At 40.9% G+C, this 25,227-nt stretch overlaps 1 protein-coding gene across 1 annotated transcript in view; it reads left to right on the top strand.

Annotated features, from left to right (window-relative positions):
* The window catches only part of CFAP47 (cilia and flagella associated protein 47), a 643,435-nt gene that overhangs the window by 274,169 nt on the left and 344,039 nt on the right, over window positions 1–25,227 (top strand). Inside the window, exon 45 of the mRNA XM_073358068.2 lies at window positions 6,738–6,921. Coding sequence (XP_073214169.2) covers window positions 6,738–6,921 — 184 coding nt within the window. The remainder of the gene's footprint in view (window positions 1–6,737; window positions 6,922–25,227) is intronic.

The following is a 25,227-nucleotide window of genomic DNA, read 5'->3' as shown; positions in this document are numbered from 1 at the left end:
CAGATAAATGATCGAGGTGATGATCATTATGTGAATGTTTTTATTAATGGCGAGTGATGGAAAATTGTAGGGGGGAGTTTATATAAACAAAGATAATAGGAGGAAAGGGAAGGTGAACACTGAAGAGAGGAAAGAATGGAATGGAGCAGGGCAGGCTGGGAGGGCTGCTAGAGAAGGGAGTGCGATGAGTGGAGGAAGCAAGAGGGTGGGGGAGGGTCAGAAAATCAACAAACACTAAGAAATATCCAGAATCCATAGTGTAAAATGTACTCTGCTGTCATCACTAGTTCTGAGAGCCGTGTAGGTCTGGAAATGCAGGTGGGGCCCCAACACGGTCCCTTCCCTGTTTTGGATCTGCATTGCTGCCCTCTGTCCCCAGTGATTGGCTCAGCCTTAAGAAGCACCTGCTTGTCCTCCTCTTATCCCATATAGCTGTGTGGAAAGGGTTCTTGGGACCCAATGCCTGATTAAGTCCTAGCTGAGTGAAGTAATGTTAGGGATCCAGCTGAGGCTCTCCCATCCTCCAGCTTTTGTGCTGGAGTCTCTGTTCCTGGGAGCTTTCAGCTCTTTCTCTTGGGGATGCTGGATTTTTGTGACCTGGTGCCTTGGGATGGTGCGAGTAAGCATTTACACTCTGCTGGAGTTCTGGTCGAGGGGAGGTGATCAAGGGGTTCTATCTTGGTCTTTATCCAGCCTCACCACTGCTCTGCTACCCTGACTCAGACGATTGTAGGAGTCCTCTGTTACAGATGCTTGGCTCTGACCATGGCTCTTCTCTCACCTTCCCCCTCAGTCATGTGACTCTAAGAGGGCATTTTAAACAGTACATTTTAAACAACAATAACAAAAGAGATCTTGGTTCTCAAATTCTGGTCTCAGTTGCCTTTTTAGAAATGAGATCATAATCGGGCCCATAATCTTTTTTGTCCCACTGCTCAGTGTTTGTCTTCTATCAAAGTGAAAGGATGGGTGTGTGTGTGTGTGTGTATGTATGTATACACACATATATACACACACACAGTCTTTTATAGAAAAGGATCCTAGAATTTTTCATAGTTAATTGCAGGCTATACACAAAACCACAAATAAACTATATAGATTTTACTCCATCATTCAGGCAGCATCTGTTGATGTACAGTGAAAGAGGGTACAATGTCCTCATTTCGGAGAACCTTTGAGCACAAAAAAACTGAGAGTCAGAGTATAAAGTCGTTTTATTAGAGAGGGGTTAGAAGTCATAGGCCAGAAGGAACAAAGAGAGTTAAAATGAGATTTGAAAATCGTCAGAGAGACCATTAGGTCCAGGGAAGCTCCCACACTGCCTCAGTCACCTGTAGCAGAAGAATCTACAATGCACAGAAAAGGGGGATGGGATACTTGGGGAGCAAACAGGATGGGCTGCAAAACAGAAAAAGTCAGAAAGACAAGAGTGGCTACTCTTCAGAGAATATTAATAAGTTAATGAAGTCTGATGCTTGTAACAAAGCCTATTTTTCTATCTGCTCATACTGCAAACTCACCCGGGAACTGAAAGTCAATTATGTTCTTCACCAGTAATAAACATTTCACATTTTGGAACATCATTAGCAGTTACTTTGATGCATGTGCCAGAATAAAATGTGCCTTGCTCTCTTACAGTTGTATTGGCTGTACAGTGATAACTGGAGTAAAAATTAGTAAACGTTTGTGTTTATCGCTAAATAAGCAGATATGATTTGGAATACATATAAGTGGAACAGATCCGTTGAATAACAAGGTACATTTTGTCACCCTTTCAGTGTTAACTACTCCTTATCTCCCCCCACTCCTCCTTACATAAAAGTTTCAGGCTTCCTAGCTGTCACCTCTCTTGGGCAGAGATTTGCATCAGTCTGTTTCTCGAGACTGGGGGCTTAGGCTTGCAGTCCATCTGTGCTTCACTGTGATTTCCCCAACAGGTCTGACTGGGTCCAACATCTGTGGCTAACCTTTCTCCAGGGGCTACACCCAGTTACCAACAAGCCATCACAAAGGCCCTAGCAAAATATATTTATACTTAGGATAAAAACATTACATAGTAAACATATAAAAAATAATGTTCCTGTGTGTATCCTAAAAGCTTATCAGAGATCACCTGTCGGTCTTATGGGGTCCAAGTAAGTCAAGGTCTTTTCAACCCTACCACAAGGATTGGGGCCCCCCTTGGGCAGGCAGAAGGTCCTGTCTGTTTGCTCAATCAAAAGAAAGCCTTATGTTTGCTTAAACTCAGTCTTTTATATTAAAAGCATCTTCTTTGTCCCTTGGTCTCTGATACCTTTCTGGAATTGTTTACAGTTTCAGCAACTAGCCTTAATCAGCCCCCACAGTTTTTAGTTCCTGGAGGAGTTGTGGTAAGCTTTCTTCTCCTGCAGTTGCATATAGTCCTTGGCTAACAATGGTACGTAAACCATTCACAAACTTAATACAATATGTTCACACAAAGACATTGCATGCTCTTGCAATATCTGTCCCACCTTTTACATAGTTTTTTTTTCTGAATATGACTGTACTTTGAATCAACAAGTATTAGCCTTAAAAAAATGATGATATTGATCTAGGTATGACAGTCAAAATGTTTACCACCTTTAATAAAGTTTGATAATTTCATATCTCATGTCAGAGATGTTTTTCTCATATTTTAAAAATAGGGGAGAAATGTGAGCATGGACCCCCCAAAATACTTAAATGCATATGAAAATCATAATTTCTTCAAGATCAGCACAATCTATCTCTATATGTTCAGTGTTTCCACTGAAAAAATTGCTACCAAATAATTACATTATTACTAAATTTATCTGGGTTTCTCCAATTATATTGAATTTCTGACTTCAGTAAAATGTTGGACAATCATCTGATACCACTAGCATCCAAGCTATGGCTGCCAATTTGTTATCCAAATACGCCATAGATTTGGAGAATGAATAAACAGAGGGATTTATTTGTTCAGTTCTGTGACTCCTATCGTAAACAATAAAGATGAGCACTCTTATTCCAAGCTGCCTCACTGATTTAAAAATAATACCACTTCTGCCCTGGGACAGGCTAGTTGGAATAGGTTATTGCTACTGTCAGATAAATGATTTGTTTCAACTGTTGAATTTTGCGGGTATTGTCAGTGTATTTCCAGCCTCAAATAAAAGAAAGTAGATAATGAAGTCATCCAATTTGTTACCTCAAGAAGCAACTCTGCTTGTCCCATTTGTAAATATGTCCTGAAAAAATACATAGTACCAAAAAATATTGAATTTTCTGTTTAAGTAAGTAATGCCTTAGTCATACATGACTATCCAGTTATGTTTCATGGAGAAGGGATTTTGAACATACTCATACATTTTTATATATTGTTGTTTGAGTAATCGTATATTAGCAATTGAAGTTTAACAAAGGGCCCCACATCTGCTTTAAGGTTTCATAGAAGTTTAATCTCTCCCTCGAAAAAATGCAGAATAAAGCATATAGGCTGTGTTCTGCCTTGTCCTGCTTGAATTATTGATTCAAACAGTACTTGACAGTATCCCTTTTAATAATGATAATCCTATTTAGCATTTAACTTTTTGGATTTTTCTCCTTCACAAATCCATTCCATAATTAAAAAATGCAATGCAATGCATTTCTTCCGTCAACAATTGTGCACATTTTCTACTATCTTTAGTAAGAGTTGTAACATTAGCACAGGGAGAAGATAGATCTTAAAGTATGAATAATATTGTGTCTGACTTCACTAATAAAAGGATCAATTTTAAATTCAGATTCACTTTTATGAATTCCCTCTACAATGTCCCACTGTTGGGAAGGATGTGCCTTGGCACAATGGGACATAGCATTATTTAAAAGCAGTAGCAATTGCGGATAGACACATGTCCTTCCCACCCAGCTGAGTATTTGAAGCAGTAGAAAAAACAGGTTGGATGCCTCTCACCACATATAGCTTAACAACGGTTTCCCTATACCATAAACTTGTATAATTTAGGGAATGGAGAGGGAGCTGTAAAAGCTGTATTGAGAAAACTGGCAAAAATGACCAATGATGATGAACAAATTTTTAAGCTTAGGTATATGCTGGTGATGTATGAGGAAAATTGGGAAAACCAATGTTTCATGCTCCTCTTCAATACCCTTTGTTGAAAGAAGGAGCGGTTGGATGATGGCATCTTTATGGGGCAGAGTTTACATGAAAACCTTGACTCTTGAGTTGCCATGGTTTCTCACTGTTGTGGAGTTGAATTCTAAAACTATTTCAAGTTGTTATGTACTCAGACCATGATATAGATACCTGCTTAATATCCCTACATAAAAGTAGATGAAATCTACAACATTACTGAAATGTCACTTTAAAAGGACCTTACAGTTTTCAGTGCAATATTTGTGGCCTCACGTCTGTTTCATAAGCTGCTGCTTGAGAGAACTTGGTAAGATGAGCACAGATCAAACCTGCAGAAAGGGTACAACACTGAGATGCTTCATTTCTGATTACTCACATGATTTGAACTTAATGTTCAGAAATTATTGCATCCCTGATTGTGAACCCAGAGAAATGAGAAAGTGGAGTATGCTAATAAAGTTTGTGAATGATACAAAGCTGGGAGGTATTGCCAATTGAGAGAAGGATCGGGATATCATACAGGAGGATCTGGATGACCTTGTAAACTGGAGTAATAGTAATAGGATGAAATTGAATAGTGAGAAGTGTAAGGTCATGCATTTAGGGATTAATAACAAGAATTTTAGTTATAAGCTGGGGACGCATCAATTAGACGTAATGGAGGAGGAGAAGGACCTTGGGATGACTATGAGCCGCCAATGTGATATGGTCAAGAAGAAAGCTAATGCAGTCTTGGGATGCATCAGGCGAGGTATTTCCAGTAGGGATAAGGAACTGTTAGCACCATTATACAAGGCACTGGTGAGACCTCACCTGGAGTGCTGTGTGCAGTTCTGGTCTCCCATGTTTAAGAAGGATGAATTCAAACTGGAACAGGTACAGAGAAGGGCTACTAGGATGATCTGAGGAAAGGAAAACCTGTCTTATGAAAGGAGGCTCAAGGAGCTTGGCTTGTTTAGCCTAACCAAAAGAAGGCTGAGGGGAGATATGATTGCTCTCTATAAATAAATACCGGAGAGGGAGAGGAATTATTTAAGCTCAGTACCAATGTGGACACAAGAACAAATGGATATAAACTGGCCATCGGGAAGTTGACTTGAAATTAGACCAAGGTTTCTAACTGTCAGAGGAGTGAAGTTCTGGAATAGCCTTTCAAGGGAAGCAATGGAGGCAAAAGATCTATCTGGCTTCAAGATTAAACTCGGTAAGTTTATGGAGGAGATGGTCTGATGGGATAACATGATTTTGGCAATTAATTGATCTTTAACTATTCATGGTAAATAGGCCCAATGGCCTGTGATGGGATGTTAGATGGAGTGAGATCTGAGTTACTACAGAGAATTCATTCCTGGGTATCTGGTTGGTGAATCTTGCCCAGATGCTCAGGGTTCAGCTGATCGCCATATATTTGGGGTCAGGAAGGAATTTTCCTCCAGGGCAGATTGGAAGAGGCCCTGGGAGTTTTTCGTCATCCTCTGTAGCATGGGGCACAGGTCACTTGCTGGAGGATTCTCTGCACCTTGAAGTTTTTAAACCATAATTTGAGGACTTCAGTAGCTCAGACATAGGTGAGAGGTTTATTGCAGGAGTGGGTGGGTGAGATTCTGTGGCCTGCATTATGCAGGAGGTCAGACTAGATGATCATAATGGTCCCTTCTGACCTTTTAATATCTATAAGTCTATCTATAACAAGGACTATTTTTGAAGTATGGTTACTTTCTGACATTATTTGCTGAACTAGCTGGTAACTGCTGACCATGGCAGTATGGTAGAGATACCGTAATATTTGATAGGACATGCTACTTTTGAGTAATTTAATGTATTAAATCATTAAAGTAATACTGTGATGCCGCCATAGTTTAAGTCAAGTTTAGTTTTTTGGTATGATGGTTGAATGCATACACTGAATTCAAGCTAGTCACCCATTAATATTGTGTTGATCAGAAATCCAAAAATGCCTTTTACCAAAAGTAAGAATGTTTGTTTTTGTCCTGAAAATTCCTTGTACTCCCTCTGATTCATAAACCTCAGTAAAGTATCTTGGAAATATCACTTTATCTCAGTTTTAATTGATTACTTATAAAGCAGTATGCAAACTCCTCCACTCCCCACAAGAAATGTTTGTCACTTTATTGGACTTCCCTTGTTCTTATCGTTGTTCAGCAATTCTGAAGACTTGGTGAAAAAATTCCATAAGTTTCCAGTTCAGAGTAGCAAGTTAAAAAAATTCATTATTGTTTTAGTATATTTTCTTTTTCCTTTCTTATCTTCCTTGAAAAGCTTTAAAGAGTTACAGTTTGTTTCTGAGCAATGTGAGAACACTTTCAGGCACATGTAAGGAGGCTTGTAGATCACAAAATTTGTTCACATCTGTAAGAGAAAGAGTTTCCAGATTCATTTTATCCATTTGATTCACTATTTTGCAACTTAGAATTAATTGTATGGGGAACCCATCTGTAGTAATATTTGCAAAAGTTAATAATCAGCTATTCTACCTGTTTAATTATACACCCTTATTTTGTTTCAGTCTGAGTCTCTAAAACAGAATGTATTTACTTTTAAAGTCTTTATTATGGTTGCACTTATTCAGACTTATATATTGTTCCTTTATTTGCAGAGAGATGCACTGTATAAGCCTACTAAATACCCCCCAAAGTTAAAATCTGTGGACTACAGTATTGAAGTGAGCATGCCAGAATATTTTGAAATCCCTGAGAAACTCTCTATTCCCATGTCAGCAACAAGCAGAGTTAATTTTAAAGCCTTTTCAGAGGAAGACCATCAGGCTGTGAAAGCAACAGGTAATAAGCAATTTATTATTTGAACTGCAACTGATAACTTTGCATCCTTAAATTGTCTCCCTCTCCCAATTCTTTCCCACTATATCCACAAAAGTTATATCTACACAGCATTTTGGAGCGAGTAGCAGCAAGCCTCTCAACCCAGGTGTTCCACAATGGCCCATCTGATTTTAATAGTTTTTTTGGATGGGTGGGGGTTCATAAGTTCAGAACAAACATTTCAAAGTCATAAAGCAAAGCTTACTTATTTTCTTATAGCGTGGAATATGGACATTTTCAAGTGAGATTAGCGCATATTCAGCAACTTACAAATATTTCAGAAAGTCTAAACACTAAATATTTTCTCAGAAGACTAATACCTATTTTGAGCAAAACTAACATACAGGTGAACAGGTTTGGTCTCCAGCTTTGAGTTTGTTAGTTCTTAGCTAATGCCTGCAGCCTGGGCAAGAACTGGCATCTGGCCTGCCAGCCTCACAGTCTCTGCCTTATTGCTTTCTAACTCTTACCTTTTCCACTGAGATTTTAAATATTTTCTCTATTGCGCAGAACCTTTTGAATTTCAGTCTCCCTCTGCTATTAATTTTTTACAACTTTGAAAATGTGTTAATTACTTTTATAAAACATTTTGAGCAGTTGGTATAGAAATCTTATTTTTCAGTTTGCTGTAATTTATGTGTCATGATATCTAGGCGTAGGTATAGTCATGTGTAATAATAACAGGAAACCAGTGCTGATGTAGCTTTTTGATTCAAGTTGCAGTATATTTCTTGTCATCAGCTCGTGCTAGTGAAAGGCAGTTGGGAGCCTTCGAAGGGTTACGTTCGCATTGTCCTGGAACCTTAAAACTCTCTCTGTTCTGTGAGAAGTGAATATTGTCTACAGACCATTGATTGAGAACTGCTGGCCTGACTAGTCATTAAGATATTACATATGTGCAGCATAGGTCTGACAATTAAATTTCCCTTTTGTCTTTCTTTTCTTAAGAAAACAAAAAGCATAAAACAACAACTACCCATTCACATTAATATTTACAATATGGTCCCAACTAGGGTTTGAATTTCATGCTTCATTGAGATTTAGCGAGTTTTGCAAGTATAGTTCACTCACTGACAAAGTGAAAAGGATGGGAAAGGAGTGAGTGGCATTATTGCTACTGTCATTTTTCTCCAAGGCTGTGTTACCCGGATTGCAACGCATACAAAAAACAACAGCTGAGGATAGCAGGAACAGGGGAAAAAAACCCATGGAAAGTTAATTTTTAATCTCCTGTATGACTGTGTTCTGTGTGTTTCAATGAGAGATTTATACCCTCTCCTACCCAGATTTATCCCAGCAGTAATTCCTGGTCAGATAGGCCAGCCAGAGACAGGCCAGGCTGTGTATTGTGAGGTTACAAAAGAGGAGGGTCCTTGCAAGTCTCTGCTAAAATCTAAGGGCCTGATCTGGTGAACAGACCCTTGAAATCATTGAGACTCTATGCATGAGTAATGAGTGGTGAATGTTGGTCTGTTTACAGGAAAAACCCTTAGGCATGATGAACACCTAGTCACCTGATAAATATGCTGATAAATTATTTCTGATAGCTTATTTCTTCTATTTTTAATTTTTACACCAAACCTAGTGAAGGACCTTAGCACTCAATAAAGACTGTTTACATGCAAAATTTGAAGACTTATTTGCTCAGCCATTTTCAAATTATTGATCAGCAAAGAAAGTCTTCAGATGTTATATTAGGAACATAGTAATTGCCATTCTGGATCAGGCCAGTGGTCCACCAAGTCCAGGGTCATGTTTCTGAGAGTGTCCATTACCAGATGATTCACAAGAAGGTGCAAGAAACTCCAGGGTGATTAATTTAAGAGCAACCTTCCTATAGGGAAAGTTTCCTCCTAACCCTTTGCTTAGAAGTTGGCTTATGTCCTAAAGCAGGGGAGTTCATATCCCATCCAAAGTATATGCATAGTCGTTCCCCCTGCCAAACCTTTCATTCTTCAGTAGCTTTGAAATGTTGAACTTGGCCTTTAAAATTTCATTCTTTTTAGAGTTCCTTGAGGGTAGTGCTAAAACACAAATACTATCAACAATCTTCATCTGTATCTCAAGCTACAATAATACAAATAATAATAACAATAATAAAACTTCCATTCTGCCACTGCAGTTATAATCTTGTACTGAATAGACTGGTTTATACTTCTCTTGTATCCTCTGGAATGGGGAACTTTATATTTCCTGTGCCAAGGTGGCCTTTTTGTTATTTCTTTTGGTTTCTGGAACAGTAAGCAAGAGTATGTCCTATCTTCTCTTCTTGAATTTTTATAAAAACAAAAAGAAAAGGAGGACTTGTGGCACCTTATTGGTTACTCTAATAAATTGGTTAGTCTCTAAGGTGCCACAAGTCCTCCTTTTCTTTTTGCGAATACAGACTAACACGGCTGTTACTCTGAAACCTATAAAAACAAAGTAGCCTTTTGTCCAGGTCATATGTATTTACCTATAGTGATTTTACAGCTGTTTTTGAACTGGTCAATCTCATTGTTATTGTTTTTCCTTTCATAAGCATTAATCTGAAACCTAGGGTATGTCTTCACTACCCACCGGATTGGCAGGCAGCGATAGATCCAGCGGGGATCGATTTATCATGTCTAGTCTAGATGCGATAAATGGACCCCCGAGCGTTCTCCCATTCACTCCTGTACTCCAGCACCGCGAGAGGCGCGGGCAGAGTCTACGGGGGAGTGGCAGCAGTCGGCTCACCGCGGTGAAGACACCACGGTAAGTCGATCTAAGTATGTCAACTTCAGCTATGTTACTCACGTAGCTGAAGTTGCATAACTTAGATTGACCCCCCCCCCAGTGTAGACCAGGGCCTAAATTCACCCTGTATAAATGTGATGTGAAATAATTATCCAGGCATAATAATTCTTGTGGAAGTTCACATAACTTTGTAATTTATGAAGATAAGTGCAAAGGGTGAACAATTGTCATATAATTGGTATGATCTGTATGTGTTCTGTCTCTTTTGTCAGCTGCTCGTGTTATGTTTTAAATGGGAAGTAATCAACAATTGTTTGTCTATATGAGGAAACTGAATGGAATAGCTACTGAGGAATAAGTTATTACACAACAGCTATTCCAGAATATTTGCCTGTGTGGACATTCTATGCCAAAATAAAAGTCACTTCATTCCAGAATAATTATTGTGCTTTGGAAGTTCACTAATTATTCCAAAATAAATGTGATTTTATTCTGGAATAGAGTGTCTACGTGGGTAGCCATTCCAAAATAGCTGTTCCAGTCAATTTCCTCATATAGACAAGTCCTAAGAAATGAGGTAGTAACATGATCCATAATACCTGCAAGAGTACACCATCAAGCTATCAGACAAGGAAAATGGCCTAAATGTCACAACAAATACCTGACTAAAGTGAAAGTAAATAGCTAGTCTATGTTTATTTCTCATACAACTGCTATTTAAATACCTCTGCATTTACTTGGTTGACTTCCATTTTTTTCAGTACTGGTGAAGGTTATTTTTTCCTGAATTAGCAAAAATGAAAAAAGAAAAGGAGTATTTGTGGCACCTTAGAGAAGGTGCCACAAGTACTCCTTTTCTTTTTGCGAATATAGACTAACATGGCTGTTACTCCAAAAATGAAAACAGATTCTGATTGATCTTTGGCAGTTCAAAAATAACCATAAATTAAAAGCCACTTGTATTGTAGGCTAGAAACTTGGTACTGTACATATTATGCTTTTGACAGTCATTATTAAGAGGTTGGAATCTATTCAGATATTTAAAATGTTGGTTTCCAGTACTGGCACTAAGCTAAGCCGGGGTGGAGGGACAACTGACTGCATAAAGTTAAGATAGTGTTGAATACTCAAAGTTATTTCTTAGAATTTTACCTTGAATAGAGATTAATGAAAATGTACTGGGTTTAGTCTTATTTTGTTTAAACTTATGGATACGGTATATATGGCGGAATGTCTTACATGGGACACATGGCCAATTTCTTTACCCAAAAAGTTATGAATTGTCAATATGATTACTGAAAATCTTTGTGATGGGTGCAGAAAATCTTGAAAGATAACAAAATGGAAATCAAATGTCTTAGGGAATCCCTTGCAAGCCTCTTGACAAAATATTATATAATATTCACTGCATCTGAAAAGAGCCCGTAGCTTTTATGTGAAGCAGACAACACCTTTTATATAAACCAATTCATCTTGACATCAGTTTGACTCTCCATGTTTTTTACATACTTTTATGTGTAAATATTTTTACATACTTTTCTTCATGTATTTCACATTGTTATTCATTCATTGGTATCATTGTTACTTGAGGGTGAAATGAAAAATCATTGAACCAGAGCTGTGGCAATGACAAGAGTAAACTCCAAGTCCATTCAGCCTCTTGAATTTTCAAAGCACCCACTTGGAATTCATTGCATTGTATTATAGAATATTGCTGTTCCAGCACTGTGGCATGTAGGGAATACAAAACTGGCTTTACTATATTGCATGAAAACCCTTCTTTCTTTTATCTTTTCTGAGAATTTTCTATCTCCTTTGTGTTAAATGTGTTTTTATGTGTAAGTATATATTAGTTAATTTAATAAGTAGTATTAATTGCTTACATTTTTGTATCTGTGCTACTGGTATTTATTCTTAAAAAAGAAAAGTTGTTTAATTATTTATTTGATTTTTTGTAATTAAGCTGCTACCTGATTATGTGACAATTGATAATTTATTTGATGACATATTTTGAGGTATCCTAAATTATCTGGTTGTTTTGTCTGGTAGAAGTATCTGTCTATATAGAAGTGTCTATAGAAAATGGTCAACTTTGCTGAATGACAAATGCAATTACTTACAGAATATTAAAAAATAGTTTGTATAAGTAGTTACTATAAACACATATTACAACTCTTCTGGAGTCATTTTCTAATTTTTTAGTTAAAATACACTAAAGTTAGGGACTATCATGCAATAAAAATATCAAAAAATTTCCAGGAAAAAATAGTTAATATTGAGTAACACTGAAATAATCTAGATTTACTTCACCGAGAAAAAACACTGAAGAGGAGGTTATACTTTTCTTAGAAAACACAAATGTTAATCTGAAAATTCTAAGTTAAGTTTGGTATTTGCAAAAATACCAAAAATACTCGTCATAAATATAAAGGGAAGGGTAACCACCTTTCTGTATACAGTGCTATAAAATCCCTCCTGGCCAGAGGCAAAATCCTTTTACCTGTAAAGGATTAAGAAGCTAATGTAGCCTCGCTGGCACCTGACCCAAAATGACCAGTGAGGGGACAAGATACTTTCAAATCTGGACGGGGGGAAAAAAAGGGGTTTTGTTTGTCTGTCTGTCTGATACCTTTTCCGGGAACGATCAAGGATGCAAGCCCTCCAACTCCTGTAAAGTTAGTAAGTAATCTAGCTAGAAAATGCATTAGGTTCTCTTTCTTTTGGTATGTAAATTTGCTGTGCTGGAGGGAATGTGTATGCCTGTTTTTGTGTCTTTTTGTAACTTAAGGTTTTGCCTAGAGGGATTCTCTATGTTTTGAATCTGATTACCCTGTAAAGTATTTACCATCCTGATTTTACAGAGGTGATTCTTTTACTTTTCTTTAAATAAAATTCTTCTTTTAAGAACCTGATTGATTTTTCATTGTTCAAGATCCAAGGGTTTGGGTCTGTGATCACCTGTACCAATTGGTGAGGATATTGTTATCAAGCCTTCCCCAGGAAAGGGGGTGTAGGGCTTGGGGGAATTTGGAGGGAAGACATCTCCAAATGGTCTCTTTCCCTGTTCTTTGTTTAACACGCTTGGTGGTGGCAGCGTATCGGGTTTTTAACCCAAGGGAAGAAAGAATTTTATACCTTGGGTAAGTTTTTAACCTAAACTGGTAAGAATAAGCTTAGGTGGTGTTTCATGCAGGTCCCCACATCTGTACCCTAGAGTTCAGAGTGGGGAAGGAACCTTGACAACTCCAATGTATAAAAAGTCACCCAAACAACCTTAACTCTACCCCATTTATGGGATCTTGAGAGAAACCAGAAATTGAGAAAACAGTGTCTCTCCATTACACATGTTCTTCTTATTAATGACCACAAAAATGCAGGACATTCATGGTCTCCAAGAGAACAGGAGCAGACTCCTAGACTTCTTTTTCAGCCATCTTCCTGGCTTCCAAATATGGCTTCTTCCTTTCCCCTGCCATCTAGTCCAGTATTCTGTTTTCCAGACTACTGCACGTACATCCCAAGTATTTCTTCTCACACAGTCCCTCCCATTGTGATTGTCGGCATCTGACAACCATGCACATTACTGCCCATAAGGCAATGCTCACGTCAACAAGTTTTGATAATGCAGTCATCCAGCTGATGCATGTATGATCAGTCTTGTACATGTATATTAGGCCGAATCTTGTAGACCCTTATGCTCATGAGTAACTTTAATTTAATTCAGTGGAACAACTCCTATGCATAAATGATTGTAGGATAATGACCTTAAATTTGTATGCTCATTAGGGATGTACCATATCTTTGTGTGACTTTATAGCACCTGCCACAGTAGGACCAAAATTCTGATTGGGGCATCTGGGTGTTTTAGAAATATAAATATTTAATGTTAAATGCATGTAAAATGTGTATATACTTAAATATATTTGTACACACCTAAAAAGATACTTTATATATGATATACTTTATATATTACAAATGTTAAGTGAATTTATACCAATATTTATGTATTCTCTTAATAACAGTTTTAAGTATCTGTTAAATGTTCTTCAAACACCTTACGATATCTCCATAATTTCTGCGTGCCCCTCCCCCCTCCAATCTATGAAATTCACTTTTGATGAGTACTTTTGGAAAAGTTTGAAGTTTTTATATGAATCTGTTTCAGGGGTATGGTGACCGCCAAAAGCATTAGGCAGATTTCTGAAAAATGACTATTTAAGACCCCTTTTCTTTGAAAATGTGAATTTCTGTAGATTTTCAAGGAAATTCTATCCTGGGATGAGATATAATGTGTGAAACTTCAGGTGGATTTGTTACTTTTTCTGAGGAAGAGAAGCAGGGCAGAAATCAAGTTTATAAACCACCTTCAACCTTAGCTGGGTATGGACATATTCTGTTCATGCAGTGAGTGTGTAAAACTTCTAGATTTAGCTAGCTCATTTCTAAAGCTGTGTGCTTGTGGACCGAAAAGCTACAATTATGTATGTATGGTGTACGCCTTAAAAATATTCCAATAACAGATAAACAGTTTGTTTTTAAAAAAGAAGGACTTGTGGCACCTTGAGGACTAACAAATTTATCTGAGCATAAGCTTTCGTGAGCTACAGCTCACTTCATCGGATGCATTCAGTGGAAAAGTGGCTGATGCACTCTCCCATAAAAGTTTCCCAGAATCAACTGGTTAAAATCGTCCTTGAGATGTGGAAAATATTGTTAGTCTTTATATACTTGGTAGTATATTTAGAGGTGCATGTGTCTTATTAACTCTGTTTTCTCCTAGAGCTCCAGGAGAAAATCACAGCCAGCATTTCACCCTATCTGTGATTTGGGGGGCGTGTCAAAAATATAAAGGGAAGGCTAACCACCTTTAAATCCCTCCTGTCCAGACGAAAAAACCCTTTCACCTGTAAAGGGTTAAGAAGCTAAAGATAACCTCGCAGGCACCTGACCAAAATGACTAATGAGGAGACAAGATACTTTCAAAGCTGGAGGTGTGTGTGTGTGTGGGGGAATAAAGGGTTCTCTCTGTCTTTGTGTTGCTTTTGCCGGGACCAGAGCAGGAATGCAGGTCAGAACTCCTGTAAAGGCTTAATAAGCAATCTGGTTAGATATGCGTAAGATTCTGTTTTGTTTAAATGGCTGATAAAATAAGTTGTGCTGAATGGAATGTATATTCTGTTTTTTGTGTCTTTTTGTAACTTAAGATTTTGCCTAGAGGGATTCTCTGTGTTTTGAATCTGATTACCCTGTAAGGTATTTACCATCCTGATTTTACAGAGGTAATTCTTTTACTTTTTCTTCAATTAAAATTCTTTTTAAGAACCTCATTGCTTTTTCCTTGTTCTTAAGATTCAAGGGTTTGGGTCTGTGTTCACCTATGCAAATTGGTGAGGATTTTTATCAAGCCTTCCCCAGGAAAGGGGGTGTAGGGCTAGGGGGGATTTTGGAGGGAAAGACGTTTCCAAGCAGGCTTTTTCCCGGTTATATTTTGTTAGACACTTGGTGGTGGCAGCAATAAAGTCCAGGGACAAAAGGTAAAATAGTTTGTACCTTGGGGAAGTTTTAACCTAAGCTGGTAAAAATAAGCTTCGGGTTTTTTTATACAGGTCCCCACATCTGTACTTCAGAGTTCCACTGAATGCATCTGATGAAGTGAGCTGTAGCTCATGAAAGCTTATGCTCAAATAAATTTGTTAGTCTCGAAGGTGCCACAAGTCCTCCTTTTCTTTTTGCGGATACAGACTAACACGGCTGCTACTCTGAAACCTGTCAGTTTGTTTTTAGTTAGTGCTTATGAATGCTTTTGCTCTTTTGTGGTGTTAAAGATTTTATTTTTTAAATAAGCTTGTTCATGAATAACTTCATGAATCTTTATAATTATTTTTTCTTTGTGTTTGATATTAAATCAATAGTAGTTCAGTGCTGTGGAATGAGAACAAGGTCAGGTTTTAACTGCAGGTTAAATTGTGTTCTTTATTTCTTTTTAGGTTTTTGCTATTTTTGTTAATTTGTAGTGTCAGTTTTTTAGTTGGAAGATCGTTTCGATAGTTCTGGATTTTAGAAAAAATATGAAGACAGTAGTTTGCTTTTTAAAAATCTGTCTTCCTAGACACACTTTGAATCTATCATAAATAAATAAATACATAATAAACTAGCTAGGGCTTGATCCTGCTGTTTTGCACAAAGAACTCCAAGTCAACAGAAGTTTTGAGTACAGATAGATAGCAGAAGAATACCCAGAAGTCACCTACCTACTCCAGGACAGACCCAACAAAGAAAGTAACAAAACGCCACTAGCTGGCACCTTCAGCCCCCAACTAAAAGCTCTCCAACGCATCATCAAGGATCTACAACCTATCCTGAAAGATGATTCCTCATTCTCACAGATCTTTGGAGACAGCCCCCCAGCCTGAAGCAAATACTCACCAGCAACCACACACCACAACAAAAACACTAACCCAGGAACCTATCCTTGCAACAAAGCCCGTTGCCAACTCTGTCCACATATATATTCAAGGGACACCATCATAGGACCTAATCATATCAGCCACACCATCAGAGGCTTGTTCACCAGCACATCTACCAATATGATGTATGCCATCATGTGTCAGTAATGCCCCTCTGCCATGTACTTTGGCCAAACCGGACAGTATCTATGCAAAAGAATAAAGGGACACAAATCAGATGTCAAGAATTATAACACTCAAAAACTAGTTGGAGAACACTTCAACCTCCCTGGTCACTCGATTTCTGACCTAAAAGTCACAATTCTCCAACAAAAAAACTTCAAAAACAGACTCCAATGAGAAACTGCAGAATTGGAATTAATTTGCAAACTGGACACCATTACATTAGGCTTGAATAAAGACTGGGAGTGGATGGGTCATTACACAAAGTAAAAACTATTTCCCCATGCTAATTTTTCCCCTAGTGTAACTCACAACTTCTTGTCAACTGTTTGTGTCATAAATATAAAGGGAAGGGTAAACTCCTTGAAAATCCCTCCTGGCCAGAGGAAAAATCCTCTCACCTGTAAAGGGTTAAGAAGCTAAAGGTAACCTCGCTGGCACATGACCAAAATGACCAACGAGGAGACAAGATACTTTCAAAAGCTGGGAGGAGGGAGAGAAACAAAGGGTCTGTGTCTGTCTGTATGCTGCTTTTGCTGGGGATAGACCAGGAATGGAGTCTTAGAACTTTAGTAAGTAATCTAGCTAGGTATGTCTTAGATTATGATTTCTTTAAATGGCTGAGAAAAGAACTGCGCTGAATAGAATGACTGTTCCTGTCTGTGTGTCTTTTTTGTAACTTAAGGTTTTGCCTAGAGGGATTCTCTATGTTTTGAATCTAATTACCCTGTAAGGTATCTACCATCTGGATTTTACAGAGGTGATTTCTTTACTTCTATTAAAAGTCTTCTTGTAAGAAAACTGAATGCTTTTTCATTGTTCTCAGATCCAAGGGTTTGGGTCTGTGGTCAACTATGCAAATTGTTGAGGATTTTTACAAAACCTTCCCCAGGAAGTGGGGTGCAAAGGTTGGGAGGATTTTGGGGGGAAAGACGTGTCCAAACTACGTTTCCCAGTAAACCCAGTTAGTTTGGTGGTGGCAGTGGAGATCCAGGGACAAAGGATAAAATTAATTTGCACCTTGGGGAAGTTTTAACCTAAGCTGGTGAAAGTAAGCTTAGGAGGTTTTCATGCAGGTCCCCACATCTGTACCCTAGAATTCAGAGTGGGGGAGGAACCTTGACATGGTGGCAGAGTGGTGGGATTAACCTGAAGTCCTTTTGAGATCAATTTGAGATTTTTTGAACTAGAAATACAGATTTTAAAAAGGAAAAATTTTTTTTTTCCTTTTGGGGCTGCTGGAAAGGAAGTCCAACTGAAAGCAGCTAGTTTTTTCTCTGCTTTGGGGCCAGAGCAGAGACAAAAGGGGATTATCTTTGTGAATTGCAGTTTTTCTTTGCCTGGAGGCAGGGTACTTAACTCCTGCAGGGAAATTGACAGTCTTCCAAACCAGAGGGTTTTTTTCCCCTAAAAGTAAACGGGGGGGAGGAGGGGGGTTCTACCCATTTGCCTGGAGACAAAAGTGGCAAGAGGTTTTTTTTTTAGGATTTTGATTTTTTTTTTGTTTTACAAGGAGCACAGGTTTGAAAAGGAATTTTTTTCCTTTGGGCTGCTGGTAAGCAGATTTCCAAGTAGTTGGAGGTTTTTTGCTTTGATTTGGGGCCAGAGCAAAGACAAAGGGAATTGTCTTTTTCTGTAGGCTGACAATTACTATCAGAGAATAGGTATCCTATTCCAGCACAGCAAAATTTTACAGCCAAGTTTTGTTTGTTTATTTCTAAACCTCAGGTGTAAAGTTAGTTAAAAAACAGAGAGGTTAGGATGACAGAATCCGTGGCACAACAAAAGATGGAATTAGCCAGATTTCAGGCTGAGGAAAAACAAAAGGAACATGAAAGACAGATAGAACTCATGCGGCTGAAGGAGGTGGTACAGGAGGCTGCCCACAGGAGGGAAATGGAGGCAAGGAAGCATGCAGAGGAGGGGAAGGAAAAAGAGAGGAAGCATGAGGAGGAGAAGGAAAAAGAGAGGAAGCATACACTGGAGATGGAGAAGGTAAAGGCTCAGCAGAATATACCAACAAACCCTAGCAATCCTTCTCCAGATACCACTCCCCATCCCAGAAAGTTCCCCACCTACAAAGCAGGCGATGATACTGAGGCCTTCTTAGAAAACTTTGAAAGGGCCTGCCTTGGGTACAGCATCTCTACCAACCAATACATGGTAGAGCTGAGGCCGCAGCTCAGTGGACCCTTAGCTGAGGTGGCAGCTGAAATGCCTAAAGAACACATGAACAAGTATGAACTGTTTAAATCCAAGGCGAGAGTCAGAATGGGGATTACAGCCGAGCATTCTCGTCGCAGGTTCAGAGCCCTAAGGTGGAAACCAGACGTGTCATTTACCCGACATGCCTACCACATTGTGAAACATTGGGATGCCTGGATATCAGGAGCAAGTGTTGAATCTCCAGTAAATTTGCCCTTCCTAATGCAAATGGAACAATTCTTAGAGGGTGTTCCTGAGGAAATAGAAAGATACATCCTAGATGGAAGCCCAAAACTGTAATCGAGGCAGGAGAGATTGGAACCAGATGGGTAGAGGTGGCAGAGAAGAAGAAAACTGGTCGCAGTTGGAGCGGAGACCAGAAGGGACAACCCCAGACCACACCCTATTACCGGGGCCGCCCAAAGCCTCACCTACCTCCCAAAGAACCCTCCAGACCCCTTATCGTCCCACTACCCCGTTCTCCAGCAACCCACCTCGCCCCAGTGACCCGTCAGCTGGACGATGTTTTAAATGTAATAAGCTGGGGCATGTAAAGGCCAACTGCCCCAAGAACCCCAACAGATTACAGTTCATTTCATCGGAATCACACCAGAGGTCCGCAGGCCCAGATACCTCCCAGGTACCCTTGGAGCGGAGGGAAACTGTGAGTGTGGGTGGGAAGAAGGTCACTGCGTGGAGGGACACGGGAGCACAAGTGTCAGCTATCCATGCTTCCTTAGTGGACCCCAGTTTAATCAACCCAGAGATCCAAGTGATGATTCAACCCTTCAAGTCCAACTCTTTCGATTTGCCTACAGTCAAGTTGCCTGTCCAGTATCAGGGCTGGTCAGGAACGTGGACTTTTGCAGTCTATGATGATTATCCCATCCCCATGCTGTTGGGGGAAGACTTGGCCAATCATGTGAAGCGGGCCAAGAGGGTGGGAATGGTCACCCGCAACCAGGCTAAACAAGCCGTGAGGCCTAGCTCTGTTCCGGAAACTTCTATCAGGACCCGGTCAGAGGTGATGGACCCGGACCCCAGGCCAATGTCTGCAACAGCAGTAGTGGATCCCGTCCCAGAGACCCAGATGGAACCTGTCCCAGAACTGGAACCAGCGGAATAACCAACACCAGACCCATTGTCAGCACTGAATCCAGTACTTGCAACCTCAACACCAGAGGGCCCCACTGAACCTGAACCGGCAGTAGCCCATAACCCTACACAAGAGGCTCAGCCGGAGCCTGAACCCCAACATAGTGTCCCAGCGGAGAGCGGTTCACAGTCAACGGAAACAGCCCCATCCCCTACATCGCTTCCAGAGGGACCAAGCATAGGTCCACAATCCAATAAGGAACTGATGTCTCCAGCATGAAGGGAACAGTTCCAGACCGAACAGGAAGCAGATGAAAGGCTCCAGAGAGCTTGGACGGCAGCATGGAGCAATCCACCGCCTCTCAGCTCTTCTAATCGATCCAGGTTTGTTGTAGAAAGAGGACTTTTATACAAGAAAACTCTGGTGGACACCAGGAAGACTGGCATCCTCAGAGACAGTTGGTAGTTCCAACTAAATACCGGGCCAAGCTCTTGAGCTTAGCCCACGATCACCCTAGTGGCCATGCTGGGGTGAACAGGACCAAAGACCGTTTGGGGGGGGGGTGTCATTCCACTGGGAGGGAATGGGCAAGGATGTTTCTACCTATGGCCCTGGGCCCTTGACTCTCCCCTTCATGGGGACCCCATTTACCTTGACTACTACTTTACGAATATTGCTGTATATTGAATCACTGGCCTAATCCTGACCAAAATTCCCAAGTGAGGTCCCCATTTGTCCAAACTCAGGGGGATCTACCTCTGTCTCTCCCTCGGGAAACAAGGTCCGGCTATTGGGTTGTTGATCTCCTGCCCCGCTCCGCTGTCTGTTGAGCCACCTCTTTCCCCTACAAGCATAGATTTCTGGTACTGGGTCAAGATCCTCGTTCCCCTCCTTTTATCCGCCCTCCGAGTCTTCCGGGGCTTTCCCGGTGGGGAGAACAAATCCTGGCCAAATTTGTGGAAGGCCGGGGGGCGTTATCTATCTGGGCCATCCCCTGGGTCCCGGGTTCATTATTTTCTTCCACCTTCTCCCCAGGGAGTAGGATATCAAACCCCAGGAAGTCTCATCCGGTAAGGACTGGGTAAGGGAGTTTCGGAACTACTCCCACGGTCACCTTAGTGGGGTTTCTGAGAACTTCTATTTTTACAGGGATGGTCGGGTAGTAACTGACATCCCCGTGCACATAGTATATTCCTGAGCATTTGGCCCGGGATAGTTGGTCCTGCCCGACCAGCTTTCCTGAGACCAGCGTGATTGCACTTCCCAAGTCTACTAACGCGGTGGTCTCTATACCATTCATCTTAACGGGTCTAGTGTATCTATGAGGGACCATCGCAACCCCTGCTAGACTTATTAGATTACATGGTCCCCCTATATCTCCCAGTTCGCATTGCATGGGCTCTTCTAGATTTGGGAATTGAGCAGTGATATGCCCCAATTCGCCACATGCATAACATCAGTACCCTGCTTGGGGCAGCCCCCCATTTTTTGGCTACTGGGCTTTATCCCCTGAGCCTTTCTCCCCCAGTCCTCAAGTCTCTCCGGGGCCTCTGGCTGCTCTTCAGCCTCCTTCCTCCCCTCCATAGTCCGGCCTGGTGCTAGGTCAAACCAGGGCCTCGGCGCAGAGACTTGTCTCCGATTCTGGCGCCTTCCTTCTCCGTGTTCCGCAAAAGTTCTTGGGCTGCTAGGTGTCTCTCTATGAGGGCAACTAGTCCATCATAGGAGGAGGGATCATTTTGGTGGACCCACCCCTGTATGTCTGGCAGCAACCCCCTCATGTACCTGTCCAACACGAGGATTTCCACTATCTTCTCCGGCCCATGGGTCTCGGGGCGGAGCCACTTCTGGGCGAGGTGGATTAAATCAAATAGCTGGGGCCTCAGCGGTTTGCTGTCCCGGTATTTCCACTCATGGAAGCGCTGGGCCCGTATGGCTGACATCACACCTGACCTTGCCAGGATTTCAGCCTTCAGCTGGGGGTAATCCATAGCTGTCTCTGTGGTCATATTGAAATAAGTCTTCTGGGGCTCCCCACACAGAAATGGAGCCAGGATACCTGCCCACTGGTCTTGGGGCCAGGCCTCCCGCAGTGCCATCCTTTCGAAGGCGAGGAAATATGCCTCTATATCATCATCCGTAGTCATCTTCTGTAAATAGTTGCTTGCCCACAGCGGCTGGATCCCCTGGGGCCTGTGCATCAGCGTGGTCAGGGCTTTTAACTGGTTCACTACTTCATTCAGGGTGGCTCGATCTTGGGCTGCCTGGTTCATCAGTAATTGGTTCGTCTCCTGTTGGATGCGTACTGACTCTTGCTGGGCAGCCATCTGCACCCTGGTAGCCTCTTGTTGGGCCACAGTGGCCTGTACCAATGCCTTCACTACATCCTCTTTTTTTTTTTTTTTTTTTTTTTTTTTGGTGATTCACCCTGCCATGAGATGGCTTGCCACAGAGCCTTACTCACTCACCACATCCCACCACGTGTGGCAAAATACCTTGTTCGCCACAGTAGGCTCAATCCACCTCACCCGGAAGTAGGCCTTGGAGACTCAGGTTTGGGGCAAGGCGAATCCTTATAGGTAGCACAGAGTCCTGTTACTCCTCTTCTCAGTCAGTCCCTTGTGCTGGTTTTCCTTCCCTTCTGGGGAGCGAATGCAGCCTCCTTACTGGGAAGTCTGGTGTCTTGCTGCAAACAGCCTACTGGCAACTTCCCTGCTCCTCTCCCTCCCTCACTCTTCCCCTCCTAGGACACATGGGAGGGTATAAAAAGGTCCCAAGTAGTTGGAGTCAGCTGAACCTAATTGTTTCCCTAGCAACCCATTTTCCAGCTGAACCTCATTACCTGGTGGTTCTCTCTCCTCAGTGGATAGGGAGGGGCCTTTTAATCCCCTGGGACTAATTACTACCCCCCTTTTATAGCTGTTTGTCCTGGGTTTACCACAATATATATCTTCCTACTGTATTTTCCACTGTATGCATCCGATGAAGTGGGTTTTAGCCCATGAAAGCTTATGCCCAAGTAAATTTGTTAGTCTCTAAGGTGCCACAAGTACTCCTCATTTTTTTTTTTTTGCTGATACAGACTAACATGGCTACCACTCTGAAACATAGCAGGATTGGGCATTCATGAGCTGTTATCAGTATGAAGTAGTCAGTCAGTTTTATAAATGACTAAAGCCCACAAATGGGCTCATTGGTCTTGAGTGGGCCTACAAAACATTTATTTTTGTCATCCCTACTGCAAACTGAATTGATACAGTCTTTCCAACCACTATGCCCAGAGCTAGCCTGAGGACTTAGGATAAGATTAGTACACATCCCAAATGTAACAGGAGGGAGAGGGGAGAAATCTTTAGCCCATCCCTTCTTTGCTGCAAACTCCTTATGGAGCAGTTCAGAAGATCTGTTTGTTCCTTTTAATGCTAGCAATCAGTTCACATGTGTTCCTGTTTTCTAGACTGTCTTCACAAAAAAAAGTGGCTAGACACATACTTTCTTTATTCAAATGAAAGCTGGACAATCTCCTTTACATTTCAAAGTCTCCACAAACTAGGGAGAACTGTGGCCTTGCTGACAGGTTTCAGAGTAACAGCCGTGTTAGTCTGTATTCGCAAAAAGAAAAGGAGTACTTGTGGCACCTTAGAGACTAACCACTTTATTTGAGCATAAGCTTTCGTGAGCTACAGCTCACTCTGGAATAAGTCAGGAATATATATTTCTCGGAAATATTCTGTAATTAGGATATAAGGTGTAGGTATGTGTATGTATGTATATTTATATATAGTTATTATAATGAAGCCCTTGAGAGACCATATATATATACACACACACACACCCCTTATATTCCTAATTACAGACTATTTCCAGGAAAGTACAGCATGCTATGGAGCAATTAAAAGAAAAGCTCTATATTATACAAAATAATGTTATGATAATATATATTTGTAAGGCACCAATTTCCATAATATCTAGGTGCCAAATTATTGCCCTCTTTGCTTTTGCCTTGTAAATATGCAAAATATAATGCTACAAAATCAGCATTATTTTGCACCCATATTCTGATTTATTATTAATTATTTGTATTACAGTAACTCCTAGAGGCCATAACTGACCTGTTCAAAGAGCAGGAGTAATCTGAGCAGAGGAAGATGTGTAAGGGCTATGTGCAAATCAGGGAAGTATCCACTAAAAAATGCTTACCGTGACACCTGAGCTCCATCTGGGAATGCTCCTTACACAGCCAGCTGTTCAGAGATCCTGCAGAGTAAGAACGGTGTGGGTTTTATGGAAGCTAAAGTCAGTTTGCAACAGTTGTGCTCTGGAATTCCCATGATGGCCACTGTTACTCTTTGTTGTACGTACTGCATGTGTCAACAGGAGCCAGAGCTTGAGTTGAAATGTTCATTTTTTCATCTTAATGGCCAGTTGTGGCCGATGCCTGTAAATGTTCATAAAGTCGCAGGAAGCCTCCTCCATTGTTCTGGGGCTGGCCACAGTTGCAGATCTTGCATGCTATGTCTTGGTCCCTCCCTCCGACACTGCCACTATTTGATGATCCAAAAGTAGCTTGGAGTCTCCAGGGACCCTTGAGTTGCAGATCTCAGTCACAAATGTCAGATATACACCCTCAGTCAGAGGGCGTCAGACAACCTCAGCTTTTTCCCCAGTCAGTCTTCCTAATAGTAAAATGTAGGCAACTTATTCTTGTCCAGGACTCAATTTCTGGGAAATACACTCAGCTGTAGTCTGAATTAATTAGACGGCATAAACCCACTGAGAGGTACATACTGTGATAAGTGTCAGGCTACATCTACACTCCAAGTGAAGGGTGTGATTCCCCAGTTTGTGTTCACATACTTGCAGTAGTCTGATGAGAGCAAGCATGAGTGTATATAGCTGCAATAATGCGGGCAGCAGCAGCATGGCTTAGCCGTGCCGCATACAAATCTACCTGAAACCAGTGAGTATGTACTCGCTGCTCCCCATGCTACCATAGCTATCCTATTATGTATACTTTTGGGAGCTCTCATTGAGCTATTGTGAGTATGTGTACTTCAGCACGGGAATAACACCCCTGGCTTGTAGTGTAGACATAGCCTTAGAAATACTTAAAAATAGTGGATACAGTGGGCCAGATTCAGCTCTCAGTCCACAGTGATGTAAATCTCAGTCCACAGTGATGTAAATCCAGTGTCACATTCCAGCAACATGGCCACTGCCCATTATATTTTTGTGAGAAGCCAATCCGATACACTCAGCTCCTTGTGTGAAGGAATCCATTGTCACATTCAAAAAGACAAAAAGACAAAAGAAACACAAAATACTGTCTCCATTTTTAAAGCACAAAGCAGAATGTTTTTCCAGAAAACCTGTTCAGAACCATGCTGCCCTATCACTTAAGAAGTATCCTGGGAGCCCAGGAGAGATAGCAGTTCAGTGCTATAGCAGCAATTAATTTCCCCTACTGAGAGTGAAGAATGTCTTCCTGTTTGGAAGTATGTGACCTTTGCATGAAGTAGGGGGCAGGATGTCGGAAAGGTGGGGATGGAGATGGTGAGTCAAGGCTGCAAAGTACAACGCTAAGGCTTCTATGTTTTCTGCTTCTTGGTCTGGAGTCCTGCC

Source organism: Lepidochelys kempii, chromosome 1, assembly GCF_965140285.1.
Source record: "Lepidochelys kempii isolate rLepKem1 chromosome 1, rLepKem1.hap1, whole genome shotgun sequence".
In the NCBI taxonomy this organism is placed as follows: domain Eukaryota; kingdom Metazoa; phylum Chordata; order Testudines; family Cheloniidae; genus Lepidochelys; species Lepidochelys kempii.
The sequence above is the reverse complement of the archived record's forward strand: the minus strand, read 5'-3'. Positions and strand labels throughout refer to the sequence as shown.